General features: G+C 35.7%; 1 protein-coding gene across 12 annotated transcripts in view; it reads right to left on the bottom strand.

Annotated features, from left to right (window-relative positions):
- The window catches only part of CTDSPL2 (CTD small phosphatase like 2), a 103616-nt gene that overhangs the window by 8681 nt on the left and 77301 nt on the right, over positions 1-17634 (bottom strand). For all 12 annotated transcript variants that reach the window (XM_070054117.1, XM_051822431.2, XM_070054114.1 and 9 more), the window contains 3 exons: positions 13873-13959; positions 2362-2424; positions 2179-2258 (listed from right to left, as the gene is read on the bottom strand). In XM_070054117.1, coding sequence (XP_069910218.1) covers positions 2179-2258; positions 2362-2424; positions 13873-13959 — 230 coding nt within the window. The remainder of the gene's footprint in view (positions 1-2178; positions 2259-2361; positions 2425-13872; positions 13960-17634) is intronic.

Genomic DNA, 17634 nt, shown 5'->3' with positions numbered 1-17634 from the left:
AGATTTAAGTATTATAAATGTAGACTGATGTTTTACCAATTTTAGATAAGGAGAAAAATGCTGTAGCATTTGAAAAAGCTATTAAAGGTTTTACAATACTCATATACAATAGTAATTACAGAATCACCATTTACACTCAAAATATTAGCCCCTTTATATTACTAATCATTTTTTCATACTGAAATACCCCATTCTGTACATTAATAATTGTTAGTTTGTCTTCCCTGTTTCTTAGTCCCAATAATTTCTGATAGCTATAGCCTAGTCATACCTATAGTATGAAATTATATGACTTTCTACTCATAAAATCTGTCACAGTTTGTCAAAAAATAAGTATTTTTAATACCTCCCAACACGCATAAATAGACACTCAGCCTTAAAAGTATAAATAGTGGTAGTGGAAAAGAGGATGAATTTTGCAAACAGACAAAATGTACAACAGTTCTTTCACCCACTATTATAAGAAATATTTTCAATTGGTCAAATCGTCACCTGTCTATGGAAAGTTAAAAGGCATTTCCACTTTGAAAAAAATAAGAGTAGGCAGGTATAGCAAGTAAATGCAACTCACTGTTAATGTCCCTTCACTAGTAGTAGCAAACTCAAACAAGAAACAATGAAGTAAATAGACACTGCAGTTATTTCAATTAAATTACACTAAAAACCCTTTAATTAGTCAATAACCTTATGGTCAAAACAAATACTTAAAAGTTTAGAAAAAACTTCTTATGCCAGTCATCTAAGAACAGATCCTCTATGTCAACAAATCTGCATTTTAACTCAAAGGATTCAGAAATTAGAAGAATTTCTGCACATCTACTCTGTCACCAATACAGATAATCCCAACAGCACTCTTAACAAATTCAATCTCCATCCAAAAAGCTTTTCATCTTTGAGGTTTTCTAAACAACTAAATAAAACAAGTTTAAACTCTCAGTTGTGTAGATTTTGTAAATGTAGTTTAAAAGAGGGTGTTGATTTTATAACACATTGTAATAGCATGACTATGATCTGTTCCCTACTCAAATGAACTCTCTAAAAGGGAAAGGGGCTTGTACTGCTCACCACTGTTCCTTTGGAAGGTTAGAAATGTTGAACTAAAATCTTTAGAATGTCTGAAACCATCAACGCAAAATCATTTGCATGCTTTTACCAAAGCTAGGTAAAATAACAATAAACTACAATGTACTTTTGTGACTAGGAAACAGCATTTCTCATGTGTGCTGGCAGCTTAGTTACAACTACTCAATAATAAAAGTACTAGTAATAGTAGAAATTTAAATTTAGAATTTTCCACTAAGACAATATGGGAGAAAGTATTCAAAAAATTAATGCCTAGCTATCAAAGATTTTATGAACCTTTTGTGTCATCTGTTAGCTCTTGGTTAAAAATTCCTACATCTTCAGGATGTAGGAAGAATGCTTCAGTCTTAATATCTGACTTTAGCTGACAAAATTAATGGAACTCTCCTGTCACTTCCCACAAAATGAGTTGAAGACAACAGTATTTTTCTCGATTTGCCTGGTTGTGACTTTTTAAAAATAAATGAAAGGAAAGAAAAAAAAATTAATGGAACTAATTTTCAAAATGTTTTAAAAATCACCCAAGGCACTCCTGACTAACCAAGAAACACAATATGTCTGCTGGCCAGGGGCACAAATAGCTGAGTTCAGCGCTGGACGGCCCAAATGATTTAATCAATTATAGTTGACAACTGGGTTCATGTTAACATTTTCTTTCCATGGAAGATAAATTCAGTCTTGGGGGGAGGGGGGGGTTTAAGAACCTTTCTGTTGATAAAACTTTTATTTCTCTAGATGTTAAAAAGGAATTATGACATGCATTATCTCAGAGACAAAAGGAAATGAAGCATCATGAAACTGTTAAAAAAAATTCCACACACATTCACCTCCCTCCAATCCCGAAAGAAGTGAGGATATGGATGTCACAGTGAATAAATACATTTGGTCTTTGTATCCTTTAAAGAGCGTCTGTCTGCTGTTATCATGAACTCCTCAAGAGTTTTCAGGTTTAAAAATTTATTTATTTTCACCATTCAACACAATAAATTTCTATATATGCAGCCAACTTAAAATGGCCATTAAAATTAAATAGAATCATAATAATTTCATAGATAAATGTGACAGACATTTCCACTATTTCTTAATTAAATTTACCTGACCAGTTGCTTTTTAGGGTCTAGTATGTTCAGTAACTTGTCTGCATACACCTTCTTAGAAGCAGTAAAAAGAATGATCTACAAATTCAGGGGAAAAGAAGTAATCATTATACATGATCTAAATATGGGTACTACAATGAATAATTTTAAAATACATACATAATTCACAAAGTATGTTTACCTCATACATCTGAGACATTCGTTCCAGGAATTCCCTGAAGAATGGTCTTAACCTCACATAAACCTGAAGAAATACAAAAATGAGATTCAGAAAGTAAACATAAAATGGAAGTCACTTATTTTTATGACATGTTTTAATGGGATACAATTAAAAATTCATATTTTAAAGTAACAGAAAAGTTTACTAAGTTCTATGCAAACCAAATGTATTTCACATAGAAGAGATCACTTCAAACAATCTTAAAAGTAGGGTAGTTAATCACTGGTCATCACTTCACTTTTAATAAAATTCAGCAAACAATAGTAACAGTATTTCATTGGAATTTAATTTTAATAAACAGTTAAACTAAAAATGGAAGGTTTCTCTCTGAGATTTTGATCCACCAATCAGCTCCATCTTCCAGCCAGGTAGCATCCATCCAAATACTAGGCAGGCTGTGTGTCCACCTCTAGCTGACCTGTCTCAATGACCATCTCCTCAATAACATCTTAGAATTTCTTCTCATTAATCACCTACTAAAAATACTTTTGTAATTCTATTAAGATAAATAATATTCAAGAAGATGTCTAGATTGGTGGGTTTAAATAGTTTCTAAAATAACAATCTTGTACATTTAGAGATTAAGATGTAGCATCTAAATTTGCACTACTGGACTACTTCATATTAAAAATTTAACAGTCAAATGCACCTGTTCTTGCAACCTACTGGTCAATATCAGGAGAGTTTACAGCCTTATACAAATTATTTCATATTTTTCCGTTTTCTTGCCTACATTTAATGTTCTTGTAACATATATACTTCATTATTCAAAAAGCACAGAAATAATAAGCCATGAGCAACCACTAAAACTATATACAAAAGATTCTGGCCCTCTGTTATATTCATTTTGAGCAGTGGATGTTTGGCATAGCAGCTAAGATGGCCAGATCCCATATCAGGGTGCCTGGGTTCAAGTCCCAGCTCTGCATGGGATTCCAGCTTCCCGCTAATGAGGCCCAGGGAGGCAGCAGGTGATGACTCAAGTATTTGGGTCCCTGCCATCAACATGGGAGACCTGTAATGAGTTGGTACGGTTCAACATGGCCCAGGCCCAGCTGTTGTGGGCACCTGGGGAGTTAACCAGTGATGGAAATTATTCAGCTCAGATACCATGAATAAAAATATTGCTGAACCAGATTCAAATCTAAGTTTTAGAGAATTTAATTATGGCCTCCATACATATTCACACAAAAATGGCCCCATGACAAAATCTAGTTCTGGTAAAGTTTTAGGGCAAAACAAGGAAAGCATGCAAAGGACTCCTGGAAGTCAGGGATGGTATTTTACCAATGTTTCTAATTCCTAAAGCCCTAAAAAAGGGCTAAAAATAATGCTAAATGTATAGTAGGCACCTGTGAAAAATCAGCTGAGTAAACAAAATAGAATTACCTAAAATTAAGGAATATAGACAAATGGAGAAAATGCAAACCTATGTGACTACACAAATACAAATATTCAATTTCCTTCAGATCTGACCACATACTAAGGACAAAATTTTGAGTGATTAGTAGTATACAATGATTCTGTCCCCATCTCTGAACAACAGCATTAATTCCATTAATCAAGCATTTTAATTTCTGGACTAATTTTTTTAAAAGTCACATATTCCTCCTCTTAGCAAATAAAAATAACCAGATGCTCACTACTTAATAACTATAATTTAGGACAATATATTAAAAAAACTACAGTGACTCTTCTAGTCAACTTCAGCATAATAGCTTTAGTTGAAAACCACACAAACCATATTTGTTTGGTAAGCCAAGTAATGTAAGATTTTAAATACATTACTATTTTACTAGTAAAATCATTTTTATTAGCTATGGGTCTTTTCAAAATAAAATTAAGGTTAAGAAAAGCCTATTCTGCCAATTTTTTTTAATTACCTCATTTCAAGATAGATGCTTAACTATGAACCATCAGAACCTTTTATTTGTTGCTAAGGTTCATCCCTTCTATAACTTAATAATCAAAAATATTTCATTTTTTCATGTTTCATCTATTTTCAGTATTGTTGCTATTATTTGCACCATCCAGTAAACTAAGATAAACAGGGCCTCTGCCATTTAGGATTGTTTCTGAACACCATACATTTCCACTGCAAAGGAATAGTTCCACTCAAAACATTTTCCAAGCATGGTAAGTAGAACACTGTTAAAAGGTGACATTTTCCAACTTCCTATACAGTAATATCTACATTAGGTTAAAACTGTAATTTCATTACAAACTTAATCTATTCGACTATTTAAATACAGCATACATCTTCAATTTGACATTGCTTTCAAAATATATTTGTTTATTGGGAATGAAAGGCAACAATGAAGATGGAGGGACATATTGCTACAGTTTCCTATTTGTAGAAGAAAAAGTTTCCTTTACCATGAAAAAAGATAGAATAACTGATGACTGTAAAAGTTTCTATCCTCAGAAAACTACTTGCCACCTAAATTAGAACAGAAAGATGTTTTAGGATTAAAAGACATAGGCAAAGACTGAGATAATGAAGAAAAGAATGTAGAAAAGCACAATGTAATAAGCGAACAGGTCTGCAGTTACGGACACAAAGGGCTCTGCCATGGAATGCAAAAGCAAAATCTCAGAAACAAAGGCAGAAACAGCAATACAAGGCCAGATGGGTCTGAATCATTTGTATTAAAGGTTATGTGTGAGCATTAATATATATAAACTACAGAAGCACTATATAGTGTCCAGTAGGAACAAATGAAGAACATGTATAAGGTATACACAGGTATACAAGTGAGACTACCAAATCTTTATTGGGTTAGGTCACAAATACACAAACACAGATACACATGTACACATAGGCATGCCTCCAAATACTTCAAAATCTATCCACTGATGCCATTAGCTCCACTTTCCTTCTGTTAACTACTTCCATACAAAGATTCCTGTCCTAAGCTCTTCCTACTTTCTATTTTCTAGATTTCCTTAATTCACATCTTAGTATTTCCAAACCATCCTTCAAACTGCATTTTTCAGAACTAAGTAACTTTTCCAAGGCCAAAAGATTCATTTCAGTCTAGTAATTATTCTATCTATCCTACAAATAGTTTAAATGTTCTCCCAATAAACCAAGTATATTTTGAAAAATAAGAACTTTAAAAATGTTAAATACCATAAGAAAAATTATATAAAAATATGACTACTACTATATGACAGAAATTTAAGAATATGTTCATTATGCAAAGCTTAACAGCCTATTACAATAATATCTACAAAACAATGATAATGGAGCTAATCTTACATAATCTGTTGTGGGTAGATTTTAACAAATTAAATTTTATAAAGAAAGCCATGAATATATAAGAAAAACCTACATAAACACTTTTAACACAAAAAATGCCTGACAACCTGCATTTTATTTGGTATTAAGATGAGAACTGAGGGGCCAGCGCTGTGGTGCAGTGGGTTAAGCCCTGGCATGAAGTGCCAGCATCCCATGTGAGCACCGGTTCGAGTCCCAGCTGCTTTTCTCCCGATCCAGCTCTCTGCTGTGGCCTGGGAAAGCAGTAGAAGATGGCCCAAGTCCTTGTGCCCCTGCACCCGTGTGGGAGACCCGGAAGAAGCTCCAGGGGATCAGTGCAGTTCCGGCCATTGCGGCCAACTGGGGAGTGAACCATCAGATGGAAGACCAATCTCTCTGCCTCTCCTCTCTATGTGTAACTCTGACTTTCAAATAAATAAAATAAATCTTAAAAAAAAAAAAAAGATAACTGCCTATAATTCTATGTAGACAGTACTAATAACCCACTAATAAAGAACTAGGTTTAAAAAAAGTATTCATTGAAATAAAAATCACATATAAACTGATTATAAATATGGTGTGGTAAAGTCTGTCATTCACATTCTATACTGAGTAATTTCTAATTATTAAACAAAGGTTACTCTAACATCACAAACAATTTTAACAGTATCTGACACCTTCCACCCCTGGCCAAAAAAGCCACCCAAAGATAAGCAGTTTCAACTTGTGGGCAAATGGCTAAGATGAAAAATTATCTTAGATGTCCATCTTTTCAGGAACAAATATTTCTAAATAATTTTTTAACTCAATATAGTCTTAGCATTGAAAAAGTAATATATTTTATACTTTCTCTATGATATCCTCTAACTTACCCTAATATAGCAATAGATTGAAAAATGCATACAGTGGGACACACTCACTTGTGAGTATGGCATGATTTCTTTGAAATTTAAAGACAATGGAGTCAGCACTGTGGTGCAGTAGGTAAAGACACTGCCTGCAGTGCTGGCATCCCATATGGGTGCCAGGTCGAGTACTGGCAGATCCACTTCCAGTCCAGCTCTCTGCTAAAGAGCCTGGGAAAGCAGTGGAGGATCACCCAAGTACTTCAGCCCCTGCACCCACGTGAAGACCCAAAAGAAGCTCCTGGCTTGGCTAGCGGGTAAAGCCACTGCCTGCAGTGCCAGCATCCCATATGGGCACCGGTTCTAGTCCTGGCTGCTCCACTTTTGATCTAGCTCTCTGATGTGGCCTGGGAAATCAGTAGAAGATGGCCCAAGTCCTCAGGCCCCTACACTCACATGGGAGACCCAGAAGAAGCTCCTGGCTTCGGATCGGCACAGCTCCGGCTGTTGCAGCCAATTGGGGAGTGAACCATTGGATGAAAAACCTCTCTCTGTCTCTGCCTCTCGTCCTCTCTCTGTGTAACTCTTTCAAATAAATAAATATTAAAAAAAAAAAAAAAAAAAAACAACTCCTGACTCTAGTCTCACCCAGTCCTGGCCACTGCCAAGATTTGGGGAGTGAACCAGCGGATTGAGGGCCTCTCTCTCTTTGCCTCTCCCTCTATAACTGTATTGTAAACAAACAAACAAAGAGAGAGAGAGAGATGATTGATGGGTTCTAGTTTATTTAATAAGCAGCAGAAACTAGCAACATCGGGGAATGGTGAAGAATGAGAAACTATAAAATCTTACTGTTAGTGAATACCCAGGCATACAAATGGCTCTGCCAGTTTTCTAACTCTTAAGAACACCTCAGTGTCCTCACCTACAAAATGGATATAATAGTCCTTACTTCATAAGGTTGTTATGACGATTAAATAAATTAATACATTAAAAGCACCTAGAACAATGCCTGGCACATTTAACGCACCAATAGCTTTTAGGTATCATTATCATTCTCCATCTCATTATTTAAAAGTAATCCATCATAAAAAGAACAAGTAGAATGAATATGATTTTTTATGAGGCAAAACTAGGTATGCGCAATTCCAAAGAGAAAGCCCTACAGGTATGATCTATACTACTGGAAGAAGAATGCACAACCTGCTTATTTTATTTAACTATTTAATTTACTTGACATTTTCTTAGCAGCAATACTAAAGCACAGGGACAAGAACCTAATCCTTTTCCAGGAAAAGAGGTTGGTTACTCAGGTGGTCCTGTGGAGGACTCACCTTTATAACCCTTTGGGTGGTTTTACAATCATCTTTTGCTTCACGAAGTTCTAACAGAGAAGAGAGATGCTGGGGTTAGTATTTGTGTGGGATGAATAGGTAGGTAAATAATAAAATCATAACCATACAACAAAAAAAATTCTCAAAACTTCTATAAAACCTTACTCTAATAAATAGAAATCAAGGGGGCTGGCACTGTGGTACAGCAGGTTAAAGCCCTGGCCCGAAGCCCAGCATCCTATTTAGGTGCTGGTTCGAGTCCCAGCTGTTCCTCTTCCGATCCAGCTCTCTGCTATGGCCTGGGAAAGCAGCAGAAGATGGCCCAAGTCCTTGGGCCCCTGCACCCATGTGGGAGACCTGGAAGAAGTTCCTGGCTCCTGGCTTCGGATTGGCACAACTCCAGCCACTGAGGCCATCTGGGGAGTGAACTAGCTGATGGAAGACCTGTCTCTCTGTCTTTACCTCTCTCTGTAACTCTTTCAAATAAATAAAATAAAACTTTAAAATAAAAATACAAATCAATTTGAAAAGTGTTGGATAAAATTAAGATTAATGAAATCATGTAATGCACAAAGCCTAATTTTCATTAAGCACCCATTTCACATATACAAGAGGGTACCTCAAAAAGTTTGTGCAAAGTGGAATTATTAAGAAGTATAGGGAGCAAGCAATGTTGTACAATGTGTTAAGTCCTCTCCTGGAGGACCTGCATCCCATATCAAAGAGCCTGGTTCAAGTACCACCTAACTCTGAGCTTCCAGACTGACCTTCCTGCTGATGTGCCTGGAAGGCAGTGGATGATGGTTCGTATACCCTGTTCTTGTGATCCATGTGAGAGACAGGGATGGAGTTCTGGGCTCATGGCTTTGGTCTGGCCCATCCCTGACTGTTGTGGGCATTTGGGGAAGAACCACTGGATGGAAGATGGATCTCTCCCTTTCTCATTTTGACCTTCAAATAAATAAATATTTTTTTTAAATGAGCAAACTAAGTTAAAAAATGTATATGTTGGTATATAAAAATTGTGAAGCCCATGCATATTGGGCAGTCTTCAAAAAGTTCATGGAAATGTATATTATGGAAACCTATGCACAGATTACAAAACATTCTGCACTAAAAATAAACTTGTATTTTCATTCCATTTTCCATGAACTTAATTTTTAAAAAACTGTTGCCTTTAAAATCTAACTATATACTTCAAAGAGAATGAAACCTCTAATTTGATATGCTGAGTAAACAAGGGTCAACTCTTGAATGCACAGAATATTTTCAGCTGTTAAACAAGAACATCCTATGCAGTCTACTTTTCTATTGAACTTCTCCTAATTAAAAAAAAAACACATTTTAAACAAAGAATTCCCCATTGAATACATTTTCCTTTTTTGAGCAGTAAAGAACTATAAGTTTTATATTTTTAGACCAAAAAATTAATAATGAATACTTATGATGAAAAAATTAGTACCAAAGACTTACTATACTAAGGAAAATTAATCTATTTTTTTTAATATTAATCTACAATCAGCAAAATATTATTTCCTATTAGGTAAATATTACTTTTATCCTCAATTCTAAATTGTGTCCACAAACCCCAAATGTGCACAAATACACTTAACTATTTTTGCACAAAAATGTATGCTTTGAAACTGAGTAATAAATCACTTCCAGGTTTAAGAATCAACTTAAGTTAGAATTTGAGAAAACAGAAAACTAAATTAGGTATTTACAACAAAATTCATTTAAATGATTTTTTTCCTTCATGACACCAAGTTAAAGCTGACTCTTCTAGGACAGAACAGTGGAAACAGAAGCCACTAACCCTCTAATTCCTTTGTTCTATGGTATGAAAATTAGTCTAAACTGTAAGATTTCCCAAAAAACAAACTAAAAGAGAAAGAAGAAGGGTTTTTGCTAACCATGGTTCCCCACCCACCGCTCCCTGCCTCCCAACTTTTCCCACAGAAGCAACCTACACTAGTAAACAAGTAAACAAGGCATCCTTTAGAAGCAGCTCCCTGTAGGATGCTTTTTCTCTCCTAGAGTGCTTACCACATCACAACCTGATTTCTGGACAGCTGACCCAAAGTTGGTGGATTTTACTGATTGTCAGAAAGTCACTGACTGGCTAAAATCTTATTGGTGAACAGAGTCAAAAATCAGATGCCCCTACCATACTTTACAGAATGAGGAGTTGGACAACACAGTTACGTTTGGCTGCACTGTGGTGAAACATATGAGGTATCTTCTTTTTGTCTTCAATCAGCCACGTTTGGGCTGAGTAGCTCTATTACATCTTCAAAAAACTGAGCTCCAGTTCTTGATGGAGACAGAGGAAGGTCATTGAGGAGGTGGTTCAGCTCAAGAGCTAATTGAAAAATGTCTTTTGATTCAGTCCTGCTTGTGGATAGAAGTCATCTTCTGGATGGAAGAGGGAGTGAGATGACCTAGAGTCTTGAATTGGTGGATCTGCAGGAACAGAAACTAAATACAGTGGAGACCTCTTAACCGAGTAACACCACGAGATGGATTTCCTGACAATGTGTCAATATAAGATAAATATAAAGATTAAATATGTGCACTGGAAGTGATCATGCACTTGCTTTTCCAGATATCAAATACATCTGTACCATTTTATGAATGGTTCCCCAATAACTAATTATAAAACAATTCATAGAAAAAAATATCAATTTAAGAAAAAAAATAGATGAATTCAAACAAAAATCTATAGACTGTGAGTGCCATCCCCTCACTTGAAAAAGTTTTCTTAAATAATCTATTCTCTATACAGGCAAAATATAATCTGTCTACTCTATACTTTCAGGTTTTTCTAATCCCCTAACAAAAAGAAATTTCAATACACTCAAGGCACTAAATTTTTACTTGAATAATCTATCTGATTGTAAATTCTAAGAATTTCATTAGGATAAATAAATCCAGTTTATCTCTATCGATCAAGAGAAGAATATGTATCATGAAGTCAGGCAATTTTTAAATGAGTAGTGGCCACCTCAGATTTCCATCAAATTTTGATCTGGGGAGAAAAATTAAAAAAAAAAAAAAAAAAAAAAAAAAACCCACACACACACACAAAACCAAGAGAAGTCCACAAAAAGTTACTGTGGATCTAATTTAAATAGTCTATATATAAATAAAAATTCTGATGAACATTTGCTTACTTCCCCTTAGAATCTGAATATGTAAATTTACTGTATATACTCTCATAATTAATAGACCAGGAGTCAACAAACCATGGCCTATTGACCAAACTCGGCCCACCACTTACTTTTGTAAATAAATACAGTTTTGCTAGGACACAGCCATGCCTTTTCATTTATGTACTGTCTGTGGCTTCTTTCATGCTGCAGTGGCAGAAAAAGTAGTTGCAATGGGGACCACAAAACCTAAAATATTTACAACTGGACCTTTACAAAAAAAAAGTCTGCCAACCCTGGTATAGATAATTACTGAAACATGTGTAATAAAAAAAAAAAAACTTATACTGTAAATTGTTTTGAAACGAAAGAGAAATAAAATGCAGGATTAAAATTAGATATGTGAACCATAAGAAACTTACCACAAAAAGAAAAAAAGAGCAAAATAAATCCCAAGAAGATACTTTATCTGGCTTTGATTTAGATGAAGAAGTTAATCCTACCTTAACATTCAGAGTCTATATTATGGAACTGACATACTCAAGAGTATACCGATAAATGCTATGGAACTGTTCACTTAAAAATGGTTAATTTTATACCATGTGAATTTCACCTCTAAATTATTTTTAAGAGTATATACAGTATTTTACAGGTCTACCTTTAAGTGTGCCACATTATAGTATAGTGGTTAAATATGTAAGTTACATCTTACCTAATAATGTGGTTTCTCCAAAATCTCTTAGATCATCTCAGACCCTTGTGTATATTTCTTCTTTGCCAGTAGATGGAGACAACACCACTGAAAGTTTAAAAGACATCATTCCCTGTTTAAAGGGAGCTTGCTGGTCTGAAAACTAGGGGAACCCTAACCCAAAGATTTCTTCAGTTATTTTTAAAAAGCAGACAGAATGATATGCCAAAACCAGAAATCTCAAGGTAAGGTACCCAACATTAACTCTGGGCATCCTCAAAACTTTACTTTGAAGGGGAACTAAACTCTGTCCATAATGTAGTAACTGAATCGAAATAAAATTTAGTAATCTCTATAGTTTGCAAGATTCAAACATCTTTCTCCTGTTTAGGGAAGACCATTTATTTTTTAGCGTCAGAAGGTGTATCTCAAAATACAGAAGAAAAAGATCTCTGAAATCTACAGAGGTAGATGCAGTACACATGCAAGTACAGCTTCTGTAACTATTAGTTATATGCACTGCTAGAAACTGTTTATTGAAAACGAGACAACTATCTAGATCCACATGAAATATTAAGAATTTTATAAAGAAGAGAGTTAAAGCAGAAATGGTGGAAGCAATAAGGGAAAAAAACCTGATGTTTGTCATCATACTAAAAAGAAATACTCATGAAGGGGTAAAGAACCAAATTTATCTTTCCAAGTTTCTTTTTCCACTATTAAAAAATTACATAAACAGACCAAAAACCACCTGTAGCAATTCTAGAAGAGAAGTCACCTCAAAATCTTGACCTGTATTTTTCAAAAACAACTTTCCTTTCCAAATTCAAAGCCTTAACACCACTTTTTCAAGTGCAATCTTGCAAAATAACCAAAATTGAAGAGAAAAAAAAAAAACCCAAAACCTAAGGTTATTGAGCTGAAAAGAGAAAACTAAGAAATAGCTATACTATTTATTTGCCACAAGACTCCTGTCCTATAAGTGAACTAACAAGAGCAGCCTATTTGGCAAAAAATGATTTGTCTTAAACCAAACAATAACCAGTAAAAAAGAAATAAAAATATCTTTAAAACTTTTAGGAATTTCTTTGGCTCATGCTCTGATTATGTATCAGAACTAAAATAAGTTTACATGAAAAGGAAGGTGAATACAATATTCATGCTGCCATATCTAAGTTAAACTAGAATTGACAGTGATTGCTAAAATAAATCCTCTTAAGACTCATCACTAGATAAAGTATCCCTATACCACAGACTTCTAACTCTGAAATTCTGATCCCTGTGAGGATAGCAACTATCATATGCCAAGAAAATTATAATCACATTCTGTCTATCAATAGCATATAAACGACCATAAGCATCTTTTTATTATCCACATGGTAAATACTCTGTGGCTTTAGTTAGTTAATCCTTGGGTGGACCTTCTCTTAATAGACAACAAACTTTTGAACCTTCCCCAATCCTTCAACAACGGCTTTGTATGAAAGTGATGCTAATTACATAACATAACCACCAACACCGAAAGGTATTTTGTAGTTTTCAAAGTACACTCACTCATATTAAGTAATTCAATCTTATAATAGGAAGATCATAAACATAAAATAAAAACTAAGGCCCAACACACATAATCCACAGTGAAATCTTGAATGATATTTGTAATTTGCACTGTTACCTGTCCATGAGCACAGATGAGGGAGAAATGCCCATTATATAATTCTTATATCAATAACTAGAAGAATGACCTGGAATTCTATGATTAATATAAAGGTAGGTCTACCAAGCTGAACCGTTACAGACCATAATACTACTACAGGAAATAAAAATGACCAACAAGGAATGAGTTTTTCTTTTGTATTAATTGGATTTTTTTTTAAACACCAAGTGTTATTAACCTGGCAAGTTCCTCTTGAGGATCTATGTCAGTGCTTCTGCCTCCACCTGCTGGCAAACAGATAATAAAACTAGCAGTGATCATGGGGTGAGAAAAGTTAGCATTTCTTTGGTAAAAATGTCTTATGTAATTAGCTAGCATGATGCTACCTTGCGTTAACAGATCCTTAAAATACTGATGAAATCCATCAAGAAGCCTACATAAAACCAATATTTAATGTCACATAAAAAATTACAAAGATTTCTTGATTCAGAATGTTACCCAATAGGCCAAAAGTCAAGTTTAAATTGTTTTAGTTACCTGGTAAATGACATCTTGGAAAAGAACTGGAAAAGTAAGTGCTGCATCTTCTAACTCATTTAGACTACAGTGCACTAGTGTTTCATCCTTAAAATAAAAAATATTAAGTGAAACAATGCATAAGAAACTCCAATTGATAATTTTACATATTCATAACTATAAATATTTATTAAAACAACCATTCATTTGAGGAATTTTACATTTATAATACATTCATATGTGGCATAGCAATTTGGGATAGGATTTTCTAAAGCCAATACTTTTCAGGTGCAGTTCCTAGACCAGGAAGCAGAATAAGCATCATCTGGAAACGAGTTAGAAATGTAAATGCCAATTAAAGCAAAAGCTCCAATTCAGATGATTCACAAACTCTGAGGGCAGAGCACATTTCAGCAATCTATGTTTTAATAAGCTCTTAAGGTGATTCTGATGACTGCTCCAGTTTGACAATCAGTTCTTGGAGTTCTGCAATTGCCAACAGTCTGCTAAAACAACATGCATGCTTTTATGTTTTTGTTCACAATTAGTAAATTCAAGTTCAGTATCTATTTTTTATTAAAAAATGTTTCTGGGGGACTGGCACTGTGGCGCACTAGGTTAATCCTCTGCCTGTGGCGCCAGCATGCCATATGGGCGCCGGGTTCTAGTCCCGGTTGGGGCACCGGATTCTGTCCCCGTTTCTCCTCTTCCAATGCAGCTCTCTGCTATGGCCTGGGAAGGCAGTGGAGGATGGCCCAAGTGCTTGGGCCCCTGCACTCATATGGGAGACCAGGAGGAAGCACCTGGCTCCTGGCTTCGGATCGGCGCAGCACCGGCCGTGGAGGCCATCTGAGGAGTGAACCAGTAGATAGAAGACCTCTCTCTCTCTCTCTCTCTCTCTGTAACTCTCTCAAATATATAACCTTTAAAAAAAAAGGTAAAATTAATAAAAATGTATTCTATTCATATAACTCCTTATCCTCAAACGTTTTATAAAGTGTCTTTCAGAACAGATGTTTCAGTATTTCATAATTATGTTTCATCATACTGTTTGACTAAACAGCAGCTGATGAAAACTTGCCATCTTTGATTACCAATCCTATTTTCTTACTATCAAGAGAGGATGATACAATCCAAGATAGGTACAAATATTTCTATTTCCCAAATCCTGAATGCCTTATAAAGCAGGGCTCTCATTGGTATTATGTGACAGCATTTATTTTCTAAAGCTGCTAATAACTATTCCAAAAATCTTCAATGCATTTAAGTCCAATTAAAATGTAACACCAAGGCACTGTGGTACAGTGGGTTAAAGCCCCAGCCTGATGCACCGGCATCCCCTTATGGGCGCCAGTTCAAGTCCCAGCTGCTCCATTTCCGATCCAACTCCCTGCTAAGGTGCATGGGAAAGCAGTGGAGGATGGCTGGGATGTGGGAGACTTGGAAGAACTTCCTGGCTCCAGGCTTGCCCAGCTCTGGCCATTGTGGCTATTTGGGGAGTGAACCAAAGGACTGAAGACCTCTCTCTCTGTAACTCTTTCAAAAAAATAAAATAAATCTTAAAAAAAAAAAAATGTAACACCAAGTGTTCATATCTTATGATTCCATATCCTATTTTTTTTTGACAGGCAGAGTTAGTGAGAGAGAGAGACAGAGAGAAAGGTCTTCCTTCCATTGGCTTACCCCCCAAATGGCCGCTGCAGCTGGCTGCGCCAATCCGAAGCCAGGAGCCAGGTGCTTCCTCCTGGTCTCCCCTGCGGGTGCAGGAGTCCATCCTCCACCACCTTCCTGGGCCACAGCAGAGAGCTGGACTGGAAGAGGAGCAACCGGAACATAATCTGGCACCCCAACCAGGCACCCAGGGTGCCGGCACCGCAAGCGGAGGATTAGCCTAGTGAGCTGCGTCTTATTAGCTGGAATGTTCCTTTTAACCTAAAGTTAAATTTGGTGAAGCAAAGAGCAAAATATACTCCAGACAGGCCTCATTTTCTTTTAAGAGCTTTATCAGACTACACATTTCAAGGTAATCTCTTTAAGAAAAGATATTTTTTCTGACAAATGAATCATAACTAATTTTACTATTTCAACTATAGCCTATTTAAACCTGATAATTCTTCATCTATTTCTGTATTATTGTGTATGCTCAGTTAATTCTTATCTTTCCTTCTCTACCTAGTACACTGGATTCAAAGGTAGGGCCAAACTTGATACCAGGACCACATCAAGTTTTAACAGCAAAATCTACTTTTCATTTTTTCTACTATCTGGCACACATAAATCTATAAACCATTCATAATCAATTCTGAATTTTTTTTTCCTTTTTACTTACCCAATATTTTCAGACTTCTGGATCCTTCCCTAAAACTGACTAGGCAAAGGCTAAGTTACCTAACTCTCAAATTGTAACTATACATGCTAATCAAAAATTTAAAAGAACAGGCTTATTCCTTGAGATAAATTTTCTGAGAACTAAACCACATGTCCAAATACAGGGTACTAGTTAAAAAAAAAAAGTTAAATAGAAGAACCATGCTCCAGTATGATACGTCTTTTGCTAGTAACGTGAAACTATGTGCAGATTTTAAATGTGATAATTATATATTAAATATGGTTATCAGCAAGACACAGAAGATTAGAAGATACTAATTTTTCCAAGCCTTCCTGACACCCTAAAATAAAAATTTTTAAACCCTGGCTGATGTTGTGGCATCAGAGATTAAGCTACCTCCTGGATGCCAGTAATCCCATATGGGCACCAGTTAGAGACCCGACTGCTCCACTTCTGATCTAGCTCCCTGCTAAGGCACCTCGGAAAGGAGCAGAAGATGGCCCAAGTGCTTGGGCCCCTGCATCCATATATGAAACTCAGAAGCTCCAGGCTCCTGGCTTCCACCTGGCCATTGCAGCCATGTGTAGAGTGAACCAGCAGATGAAAGATCTTTCTCTGTGTGTGTAACTCTGACTTTCAAATAAATAAAAATAAATATCCCCCCCGCCCCCAAAAAAAGAAAAAAAAATTTTAATCGCATCAAAATAGCATATTTATTTATTTATTTATTTATTTACTTATTTGAGAGGCAGAGAGACACAGAGGGAGCTTCTATCTGTTGGTTTACTCCCCAAATGCCTTCAGTGGCTATGGGGATAGAAGGTCAGAGCCAGCAGCCAGGAAATGAATGCAGATCTCCCACATGGATGGCAAGAACCCATCTACTTCAATCATCACTGTTGCCTCCCAGGGCTCACATTAACAGAAAACTGGAATTAGCAGCCACAGCCAGGTATTAAACCAATGTACTTAGATGAGACGTAGGCATCCTAAATGACATCTTAACCACTAAATACTCTTTCCTCAGGAGAATATATTTAAGGCTTTATTACCCAGTGTTTAAAATCATGCATTTGGGATGGTTAGTAAGAAGTTAACTGGTGTTAAGTAATATGCAAAAATAAAAATAAGGAAAGGAGTATGGTCTTGCATATGGTTTAACTCACTGAGACCTAAATCATATTTGGTGGGAGGTGAGGTGGGAGAAAATTTAAAATCCAGGCATGATTCTAATACAACGAAACTAGAATTTCTTGGGAAAGAAACAAATCACAAAGGTCTTAGGTGTGTGGGTGAGAGAACTCATTTAAATATAAAAATAAAAGTCTTAATTTATTTTCAAAGGGTACCTGACACTGAGGACCCTAGCATTAGACTATGCTTGAATAAAAACATTTCAGGACACCTAGGACATACCTATGGAAAATGTGATTGCTACTCATTTATTTGTAGTC

This window comes from Oryctolagus cuniculus, chromosome 12, assembly GCF_964237555.1.
Source record: "Oryctolagus cuniculus chromosome 12, mOryCun1.1, whole genome shotgun sequence".
Lineage (NCBI taxonomy): Eukaryota > Metazoa > Chordata > Mammalia > Lagomorpha > Leporidae > Oryctolagus > Oryctolagus cuniculus.
Note: the sequence above shows the minus strand (reverse complement) of the source record. Positions and strands in the feature narration are given on the sequence as shown.